Source organism: Mandrillus leucophaeus, unplaced genomic scaffold, assembly GCF_000951045.1.
Source record: "Mandrillus leucophaeus isolate KB7577 unplaced genomic scaffold, Mleu.le_1.0 Scaffold262, whole genome shotgun sequence".
In the NCBI taxonomy this organism is placed as follows: Eukaryota; Metazoa; Chordata; class Mammalia; order Primates; family Cercopithecidae; genus Mandrillus; species Mandrillus leucophaeus.
The window spans coordinates 926,563-937,998 of NW_012102721.1; the positions used below are offsets into that span (position 1 = coordinate 926,563).

The following is an 11,436-nucleotide window of genomic DNA, read 5'->3' on the forward strand; positions in this document are numbered from 1 at the left end:
AGGAACGAATGGCTGCTGAGTTCTCTGAGTATTTTAGGGAGCTGCAGGAGATCTGGGTGGAGCTGTGGGTTTCTATGTGTAGAGTGTGTAAACATGTCTCTTATACACATCTAGATGTGTATAAGAGACAGGCCTCCCAAGTAGCTGGGACTGCAGGCGCCCACCACCATGCCCGGCTATTTTTTCGTATTTTTACTAGAGACGGGGTTTCACTGTGTTAGCCAGGATGGTCTCGATCTCCTGACCTCGTGATCTGCCCGCCTCGGCCTCTCAAAGTGCTCCTTTGTTTTCTTTATTCCAGATCAAGCTTGCAAACCTGCACTGTCCCAGATTTCCTGGGGTGAGAGAAGTGATTGCCTATGAGAGGCAGTTTGGAATGAATGAAAAGAGGTCCAGGAAGGATCCCTCAGCATTTAAGAGCTCCAGGGGGGTCCCCCTCATCATCATTGTTGTCCTTTGTGTTTTTCAAGCCTCCTTCCAGGTGGATAGCGATTGCAAGAGAGAGAAAGAGTATGGAAGGAGAATAAGAAGTATAGGGAGATGCAGAAGGTAACAACGCCCTGATTGTGTCCTTCCAGGACGCCTAGTGTCAGGTGAACTCACCAGTAAGCATTTCCCAGCCCTGTTTTAAGCAATCTCCAATGCAGATCAGGTGCTTGTGAATAACTGGGAGCGCACTGTTTCTGTCAGAGATCTCACTTTAGAATGAAGAGAAAAAAACATGTTCATCACAAGAAAATGGCCAAATTGGCTACTTGAAAACAAAATTCAATTCACAAACTATTGCAGAAATTGAAAAATAAAAAGGTGGGGGGAAATGCTTTTCATAGATTCCCTGATTTTAGTCTTAGAAGAAAAATGTATTTGGCTTGAATGAACAGGAAAATTAACTAACTTTGATTGAGGAGTTTTTGTGCGCCATGTACAGTTCTGGGTTCTTTCAACTTGGTGAATCTCACCATAACCCTGTGAAGTAGGAACTGTCACTCTACCCATTGCACAGATGGGAAAGCCTACCTCCTGTGAGGCTGTGGCTTGTCCGAGGTGAAATGGCTGGGAAGTAGAACAGCCAGGGTGTGAACCCCCAAAGCCAGGTGGGAGCCCATTTCTCTTGCCCATGGCAAGGGACCCTCCCCAATTTCAGGATCCAATAGGGGCACTGCTGTTAGCTCCCCATGTCCTGACGGCAGCACAGTCATCAGATAGTCACCGTGGAGAAGGTGGAGCGGACCACCCCCATTTTCCTATAAGGGAGCTAGGGCCAGAAGAGGTGCGTTCACCTGGGGAAGTCCTGCAGCATCATACTAAAGCTCCAGGCCACCCTCTCCCAGACGGGCCTCTTTCCACTTCCCCTTACCAGCGGCTGTATCTATGCCTCCCATCCGTTGCACAGAAGATAAGGCCAATCCCTTTTCCACAGAGGCTATTTTAAGGATGCCACGAAGAAATACAGAGTACCAAGTGCCTCCTTGGGCCAAAGATAAAAGTGGGCTGTGCTCTCTGGATTCAGCCTTCATGTTTTTGACGCTCTCTGGAAGGTCAGGGAAGGCATACATGTTGTATGGATCCAAAGAGGGCTATGCAATGCAAAACCACATACTTTTTTTTTTTTTTTTAACTTGGAGCAATGTCTTGGGACATCTACCTCAAATTGAGACACAAACTAATTGTGTTGACAGATTCTGAAGGGTTGTTTCAACAGTTTCTTCTTCCTCAAAGGTGAGCATCATGTGCACACTGTCAAAATTAAAAAAAAAAAAAGATGCAATAAAACCCAATGAAACCCAAAGAGCATGGAGATGAGAAACTCACTGTTGGCTGGTGATTTGAATGAATGGCCTTGGGGGCAATGTGAATGTGGAGCGAGGAGAAGGGTCCTGTCTTCAGTGTCAATACTTGGTAAATTTACAAAAAAAAAAAAAAGAAATCAACACATGATTTGCTATACTGTAATTTCATGACAGCAAGGGAGATTTTAAATCATCAAGGCAGAAGGATTTAAAAGTGGAATGTGTTACATGCAAGAGTGCGGGATCTTTGCATAATGTGATTATATTTTCAAAAATTCAACAAGCATTGTTTTTAACAAATGTGTTTAAAGTAACAGCCCTGATGTTAATGTTATGATTGGATTCTGATGTGGCACTTTAAAAATAAATCATTTTGCTTGGCCTTGGCATTTCTTTTCAAAATGTCTCTGTACTTATCTGTGTACAACAGCAGATTGCCATTCTTCCCAGAGTTTAATTCCATGAACACCCTGCTGAAAGACTTGTTAAGGCCTTATGGAAAACTCTGACCTGCGTGTTCATTATTGACGCCCAAGACGAGTGTAAGGAAGTTGATACTTGGGATGAGGAAATTTAAATCAGCAGCTGATCTGGAATCTGGGAGCACTGCCTCTTGGATCTCACCAAATATGGAAAGAATTCTTGTCACTGAGCAAATATAGAATTCAGTGCTAGAGTTTTACCTCTTGAATTTTCTAGAACTTTGTTTTGATTAGCCACCTAGAGTATAAGAACTGCTGCCTATGGGATTTTTCACAGAAGAGGAGATAACATAAAGCACCCAGCAATAATAATTTTCATTCCCCAATTATTTAAATGTGTCTCCATAACACTTAATACATCATGTTTCTCTGCACAGTAATTCGCTATTTACAGCTACGGTGAATAGCAGGAAAAAAGAGATCAGATGATGATAAAGAGAAGGGAGACAGATTTGTGTGACTTGTGTAAGTCACTGGGCCTCTCTAATCCTTTGTCCTTATCTGTAAGAAAGCAGCAGTACCGAGGCTGCTGTGAGGATCACATGAGACACTGTGAGAGTTTAGCACAGGGCTTGGCACATAGCAAGCAGTTATTAGGATGATGTTAGTTTCGATTATGAATTCAAGCTACTTTTTATACTTTCTTAAACATCAATTTAAGTCAATTTTAATTAAAGTTATTTTACTAGGAGAAATGTCTCTAAAAACAAGAATCCCATTTGAAGTCTACAATGATGATTACATTATTCAGATATCTTAATTTCAAATAATTAAAATTAAAATTTATGTTTTCAACAAGTGCTTATTGAACCTCTACCCTTTGCCAGTCACTGCTGAGGACACAGAAGAAATGGATAAGATATCACTAAAAACAGCTTCTGCGATGTCAGTGGGTACACATAAATTATTCACGCTCAACAACAAACACCAGCAAAGCTGGGAGAATGTGCTGACAAGAAAGAAAATGAAGAGTGGGAGAGCGGACAGACGGGAATCGATGTTAAACTTCATAAAACATGTCTTGGCCAAGCTCAATAGGGGAAATATGTGGAAAGTAAGCTAGACCAAACAGGGAATAAAAGTATAAATAAGAAAAAAAATCCAGAGGTCACACTGGGCCACTAGCCAAAATGGGTTCACAGCAAACAAACAAAAAAAATGTAGTGAAATACTAAAATTAAAGAAGTACAAATAAAAATGAGATTCTGTTCTTACCTGTCAGAATGGCAAAGATTCAAAGAGTAAAATATTCAGAGTTGTTACGGGTGTAGTGTGGAAATGGTCTCACATGTGGCTAGAAAAAGGGGGAACTGGTATAATCCTTCCAGAGAATAATCTGGTAATTATTTGTTAAATTGGCAAATATTTAAATTTGGCAAAGACTTAAAACTATGTATACCCATTGGCTCAATAATTCCTTTCTAGGCACCGATACTAATAAAAAGTATTCAAAAAATTAAATAGATGGTGTACTGCAATATAATTAGTGAAACATCGCAAGCAGCATCACTTTATACACGAGGATATTGGTTACAAAAATTATAATACATATTTTAGATAGAATATAATGAAGCATAAAAATTCTGCTTATCAAAAAATTTTAGTAACATGGGGAAATGCTTGTAAAACAAAGCTAACTGAGAAGAGCAGGACAGGTAGGTAGCTATAAGGCCAAACAGATACACACGGTGGAGAGATGTGTCCCAACTGTTAGGAATTTGCTGTGGTTGGTTAGGATCTGTTTTGTCATGACTTTTAAACATTTTGTCTACCATGAGAATTTTTTGTTTATAATTTATGCTAAAAAACAAGAAGTATTTTTTGCAATTCGGGAATAAAGCAGCCAGTGGGGTATTCCAGGGTGCTGTTCCTGTCCTAACCAGGAACGCGATGCAGCCGTAGGCCTCTGCCCTCCTTCAGCAGCCTCGGCTCAGAGCAGGACGAAGCCAACCCTGACCAGCACCACCTCGGGTGACCCCTGGATGCTCCACCTGCCCCTGTGTGTGGTACCTGCCCTGCTACACCTTTAACAAGCACCCCTGCAAGCTCCCTCCTCCTTCCTTCCCTGTCCTGTGGCTGCCCAGGCCCAGATGTACCCTGTCTGGGTGTGGGAGGCCACACATCAGAGCAGTCTGTGGCTGTGGGCTTCACAGCTGAAGTGGGGCTGTGGGAAATGTTAAGAGGATTGAGTGCAGAGCCTGAAAGACAATATGGTAGAAAAGGTTACATCCACTGGGGGGCGTCTGATGGCATCCGCCATTTATTGAGGATTGGTGCAAGACAGGGTAGCCATTATGATCCCATTTTACAGGTGAGGAAACTGAGGTCAAACAGGCTAGCTATCTTGCCCAGGGTCACAACAGGAAGGAAGCAAATGCAAGTGTGTCTGTGGCCACGTAAGGTGAGAGAAGTGCGGTCAGGGGTGGTCTGACAGAATCCCCAGGCCAGGGCGCAGCTGTCCTCTATCCTGTGGGATTGAAAGAGCGGACAAGAAGGCTCTCCTGGAGCATTTGAGGTAGCTCCAAAGAAAAGACCCCGCCAGAGCACAGTGTGCTACCAAACACTGGAACAGCCTGGAGACTGTCCCTGTCTCTTCTCTGAGATTTCGCATTTCAGAGAAACTCTCATCCGTCTGGCTTCCCCGTGGCCTTTACTCTGTGATTCTCTTATGTATCAGCTGTTAAACCAAAAAATCCGCCAAGTTGTTGGGATGCCAATAACAGCTTTGGGTCTCCACCCCCACAAAGGGAATCTTATTCTAAAGTTCTAACTGTATCAGTCATATTTTCCTGAAGACAACAGAAATGGTTGCTTCATTTACTTATTTTTATGTATGCTTTTTTCCAAGAATTGTTAACCTGTGTTTGTGTTTAAATAAAGATCTGTTTTGCAAAACAAAAATGTTATGAGATAATCACTTATAAATGTAGATAATTAAGAAATGGTTCAGGCTCAGTACATTGTCTGAAAGCATTGCAGTCCTGCACTGTATTTCATGTGGAAACAAAAGGCCACAGATTGAGCCATTCTCACTCCTGCTTTCCGGGGTCACTGAGTCAGGGTGCCTGGCGTGCATGGGTGCATGTACACACAGGCGGAAGGCTAGGGAGAAGCGTGCGGTGTCCACAGAGGGCAGCCTGGATCACAGAGCTGCCCACGACCAGGAGCAGCAAGTTGTTTTACAGTAGTGGCCTATAAAGCCACTTTTCAGCAAGGACAGATACTCAGAGCATACTCTGAAATGACTTATGCAGAGCAAGGCAGCGGCATTTTGCCCCTGGCCTTCCTTCCATTCTCCCGGAATCCCCTGAAAGTAACAAGAACTGACGCAATTCATATTTCACTTAGCCAATGGGTTGATGAAAAATCATATATCTGTAGCTATTAAACTCATTAATCACATCCATCAAAATTCTATGAGGAGTTAACTTTCTTCATGTAACTCTTAGCCTTAGTAAGTTTCCTTCACATGTGATAGCAAATGTTCAAGGAGTGCAAATGTGCAAACATGGCTTATATAATGCAAACTTCATGTCTTTAAATGAATAAAATCGAGTCCTATCAGGTCGTGTTTCAATTACCATCAAACCTTCCAACCTCTGTTAATTCAAAGAAAGTAACTTCTTCAGGCAAGTCATGGAAATAGTACTAGGGTGCCCTCAGATCTCCACCAAGCCTTGTTAGTAACTTTCCACGTCCTGATTTTCAAGATGCTTTCCCCTAATGCTGCTGCCGGCTGCTGGCCCTCTCCACATGCTTCAATGTCAGATCCCTGTGATGACGGAAAATCCCCCACATTCCCTTTTTACACAGTAAGGATCTTTCTTAGGATCAGAACTTGCAACCTGGGGTTCATGTTCTCCTTAAAAGGTCCGGGGAGAGAACTGTATTTCTGTTGTAATTCTATGTATTTCTTTTTATGCACCTGAAAGTATTATTCTGAGAAAGGACTGTAGGCTTCATTAGACTTCCCAAATTGCAGATGGCATTAAAAAAAAAAAAAAGGAATCAGGAAAGTCTTTGGGAAATTAGGCTAAAACTCCTAACTGAAGCACAATCGGGTTTTCAGGGCAACAGCAGGATTCCTGGAGTCTGTAGCAAACACTAAGCTGTTTGTGCAGACAGTGGAGCCGGTGAGGTTCAGCACCTGTCAATATTGTCAGATGTCACCAACGCCCAAGGGAAGCACCAAAACCGATCCGTGAATTGTCTGCAAACCATCGGCTTTGTTGCTTCCAAGTCTTTACTAGAACTCTTCAGCTGATCTTAAAATTCACAGACACTTAGACGTAAATGAGCACTCTCACATAAGTTCCCAAAATTCCTTTACTTCTTCCAGTTGAAATATTTTGTTCTCAATTTCAAGTTGCCAAGGAAAAATGATGGTAAGAATCAAAAAGACTGGATAAGAATATTTAGCTTTTCATAGTGTCTCATAGGGTCTTACAAATGTTAATGCAAAAAAATAAAAACTCCACTCAAATGCAGAAAACCAACAACAAATTCAGAGCATCTGATACCTAATCGACTAACTGATTTATTTACTGAAACAACAACAAAAAAATAGAGTGCATTGGAGACTGGAAATTGCCTCTATGGGGGACTGTTTCCTAATTCCAGTGGACAGCCATAATTTTCCCTACGCTAATTTGGGCTTTGCACTAATGTAATTAAAACTGTAGTCAACAGACTCAGGACCTCCTTTTTCCACTCTATAAACAAGGCTGTAAAGTCATCTCATTACTTTACCCAGGAAATCTAACAGAAACATGTCTTAAAGGAAGTCACCTATAAAGAGGGACTATTTTAACAGAAGATTAAAAAAAAAATTCACCTGCAGCATTCTAAAGGTTCACTTGGGTACGTACAATAAACACATAATGCAATGGAATAAAATGTTAAATCAAGCATAGTATCTTAGACAAGTGTAAACTATTATTTCCAAAAAATCATTCAGAAAATCAAAAAATATTCAAACTTTCAAAATAGCTTCATGTATTCATAAATGTATATTTTAAATTAAACAGTATAACATATTTGGATGTTTTGCAAAATGTACCTACCTTCTAAAGGATGGTCTGTTATTTCAATGTCCTTTTTAATGCACTAATTTTTGGGGGAAAAAACACATAAGATTGTACCCAAGCTATTCAAGATTGACACAGAATATTTGATTTAACAAACACGAATATAAATAAGGATGAAAACAAGAACAATAAAAGATAGCAATTTGTGTCACAAAATCAAGTAATTTCTATTCATGCAGCTAAAAGTAGGGCACATTAACCCTCAATTTTATAATTCCTTTCTACAGGAGCCATATTTCAGCAGATTCCAATCCTTGAAGCCAAAGAAAGAAAAGTGTCTATAAGGTGAAGGTTCTTGGTACACGGATTTTTAATATATTATTGAACACACCTTGAGAAATAAAAGCTGAACTTCTGAAACACAGTTTCTATGGTACATATGAGTCAAATCTAATACAAACATTTCAAATTATGAAAATACCAAACCAAAGAATATTTTTGAAAATGCCTTGGCCCAATTCTGGGCACACTTCCATTTTCTTATGCACTTTCCAACGAACTGAAAGCCTCATGAAGCCTCATGAAAGCACCACCAAATGCTTTTCACCTTCACGCAGCAAAACTAAAGACATGCAACAAATACAATTTTCTTTTTCCTCCACTCAGTATCTGCTTTTGCTGCTGATTTTTTTACACTCCTACAAATGTCACGAAGATATGGTGGCCTTTAAAACAACGGAACAGAACCCCACTCAAGACTGCATGCCCCTAGACTTGCAGTCACCATTAAATTGGCTTAGTTTCCAGGAATCAGGCCATATTTAGGATTGTACCTGTGCAGACTGACCTCCATGTTAATCTCTATATGCTATCTACTAAAAACGTAGGCAAGGAAACGCATCAGACCAAACACCCCAGAGCCCAGAGAACCGACCGGCCATTGCTTTCCAACCCCACAAACCTAACCATCGCTAGGAAGAAATCTTACTCACGGTGCACAGAGAGCAGGTATTTTATTGAAGATAAACATAGAACAGAACAAACCAAATTACCCCCGTTTGAGTTACGAGAACACTCAGTTCTCAGCATGGATGTCCCCCAAATCAAGTCAACATTTGCGTCCCATTACCAGCAGCCACTTGCCGAGTATCTCTTCGCTTCCATGGGGACTGCCTGGCATCCCTGATGCTAAGGAGCCACCGAAGAACCTCCAAATGTCCGACATTCACAAACCCATCTTTTGCTTTGACCTGACCCTTCAACCTCTCCGAGTCTGCTGCCTTTTCTCAGACACACATCCAGGCACCGTTAGGGATAGTTAGAGAATCAGAAGATTCAGAAGCGCTCCGAAAAGCCTTTCCAAAAGTAATCCACAGCACTCAACAGTGAATTTAGAAACCCCAATTTTTTTCTGAGTTTGAAGTTTTTAAGCCTTGCGGATGGTTGGAGTAGGAAAAAGGAAATTTACTAGGCAGTGCAAAGGAAATCTTGTTGTCCTCTATTGTGGCAGTGGGGGTGTTGCCCAACCCTAACTTATCTGCCTTGATAAAGGAAACCAAAGAAAAGAGTAACAAGAACAAGATTTTGTCAAATTAAAAGGAACCCTTTCCTTACCTTAATAGTGCTGGCCATAATGCAATCAAGTTTATTGATCGTTAATAAATGTTAATAATAATTATTGCTTCTCTCTGACCAGAAAGTAGTTTTGATGAGGTTGTTTAGAGCGGATGAGATTGTGCTAAGTCTGGGAAATGAAGTCAGCCAATGGCAGGAAGAGGTTTCTATTGGTCCTGGCTGTCCAGCCCAAAGAAACAGGATATTTGGGAGTGGAGAGATAAGAGACCCTGAAAACAATGTTGTTTTTCTTGATGATATGCAGCCAGGAGATTTTTTTTTTTTTAATTAAAAAAAGAAAAGGCATCAATTGGGATGGCGACTGCCACAGCAGGTGTGACCGGTGTGCCGCCGTGTGACACACTGCACTGAGACCAAGGCAGGATGCAGATGTGATGGGACTCCGCATGGCTTCACATGGGCTGCAAGCACCTTGGAACCAAGGCATTGAGGGCACCCCACTGCCCCGGGTGCCAGCCCTTCACAGCCCAATTCTTCGCAGAATTACTAGGACAGAGGACTTGAGCTCCTTTCTCCTAAAAGGAAACTTTGCAGGTGGTGTTTATTTCATGTTAATAGATGGCCATGTTCAGTAACAGCCATTGCTTGGCTGATTTTTAACAACCTATATTTATTCGACATTTCATATGAGTGTTCCAGAACAGTTTCATTTTCTCCTTCCAAATCCTTGCACTTTTTATTTGCTCTACAACAAAGTTGTTGAAAACGCGAGGACTCTAGGCTTATAGTAAACAAGAAAAATAAAGAGGAAAAATAAACCTACCCAAGTCTTGTTTTCAAGTATTTACTTAAAATCCAAATAACTGAAATGGCTACAAACGTCCCGGAATGTCAGCGAGCTGGTCTCACTCTGACAGACATCCATGTTGTAGACAACAGATCCTCACAGAACTTTTGGCTACCCAGAGATGCCATGTGAGGGCCCCATGACATGTTTAAAATCCAAGCTATAAGTTCAGGGTCACAGGTCTGTTTTCTCCTCGAAGGAAGTACAGCAAATGCAGGCCTGAACATTCCTTAGAGGGTTTCAGGACTCTAATTACTCATTTTCAGGAAATTGCTTGGAAGAAACATTTTGCTTTGAATCTAGCTACAGGAACGCAGGACCCATAAAGAGGTGTGGTCTCAATAGGGACCCGAAGAACACAATAGACCAAATCCTGAGTCATCTGGCAATTCCTGGTCGCAGAGTTGGACGTTCAGTAAATGGATTTCACTCAGACTTTAGGCCAGCATGTGTCAGAGTTCTGCCCACCAGCCCAAGCCGTTCTGGCTTTTATTACATACCTCTGATTTATCACCTCACGTTAGGATAGAAGAAGGAGGAGAAGAAGAAACATAAGGAGGGAAAGGGGGAGGAAGGAGAGGAGGAGGAGACAGGGAAGAGGGCGAGAAAAAAAGGAAGGACAAAGGAAGGAAGAGAGAAAGGAGGATGGGAGGAAGGAGGGAGGGAGGGAAAGAAAGAAGGAAAAGGAAAGAAAGAGTATATTGTAAGAAAATCATTCTGTGAAAATCAGAACTTAAGTTCTCAGCACCTACATTATGAGGGGGTGTTGATTTCCGCTCTTTTCATCTCTGAACAATGAATAAGATGGCAGGCTGATTAAAATTTTGTTTCCCCGAAAATTTCAAAGTCCTGAACTGTTTTATCTGGGCAGCTTCCACTAGAATTCTGTAGTGCTGAGGAGAAAAGCTCTCTCAGCTTCCCCGAGAGTCCTTGCTTTTTGTTCTCTCCTAAGAAGCATCAATGTGAAATGTTAACTGTGGCCCCCGCATCATGTGACGCCCGATTATGCATTTACCAAACACCAGTTTTAAATAAGATGAACGCTTTGCTAACAAAATAGCCACGGGAGAAAACCCTGCATGGTCCCGCCTCACCCACGCCTCCTGGTTGCTAATCCAGCCCTCAGTTGTTCCCTGAAGCAGGAAAGATTAGCATTTCTACCAGGACCTAATGCTTCAGTGATGATTTGACCCGAACTCCCTGGTTCTTGCCTAATGCAAATCAAACTGTGAAGAGTGGGATTTCTTACCCCTCTATTTTGAAGTAATTTCCAACTTACAGAAAAGCCACAAGATAATACACAAAACTCTTAATACCCTTCTCCTGGTTAACTCTGATTGTCTGCTGGTGCCAATGTACATCATTTGCTCCACTTTCTCTCACACACGCTCGCTCTCTCTCAATCTCTGTCTCTCCCTCCCATATTTATTTACGTATAACACACATGCAGGCATATATCCTTCATTTTCTAATGAATAAAAATATTGTTTTCTAAGAGACAAATTTATTTATTGGATACTAAAAAAGAGAAAAACAGGTGCTATTATTTGACCAATATTTGAAAGTGATCCAATAAAAAGTTAATTTGGGGATACTGAGTGGTAAATTCTGTTCCAAAATTTTACAAAGGAAACTCTTCCTCATTTCTAATGACAAAATGTTTGATTGATTCCTGTCGTCTTCAAAGAGAATAATTCTTTTTTTTTTTTTTTTTT

General features: G+C 41.3%; 1 protein-coding gene across 4 annotated transcripts in view; it reads right to left on the reverse strand.

Moving 5' to 3' along the window:
- The window catches only part of ERG (v-ets avian erythroblastosis virus E26 oncogene homolog), a 300,545-nt gene that overhangs the window by 117,478 nt on the left and 171,631 nt on the right, over positions 1-11,436 (reverse strand). Inside the window, exon 1 of one of the 4 annotated variants that reach the window (XM_011984158.1) lies at positions 8,914-9,055. The exons of 2 other annotated variants lie outside the window; for them this stretch is intronic. In XM_011984158.1, coding sequence (XP_011839548.1) covers positions 8,914-8,931 — 18 coding nt within the window. In that variant the 5' untranslated portion in view covers positions 8,932-9,055. Of the gene's footprint in view, positions 1-8,913; positions 9,056-11,436 lie in introns of those variants that run through there. One more of the 4 variants, XM_011984159.1, reaches the window with a different exon arrangement.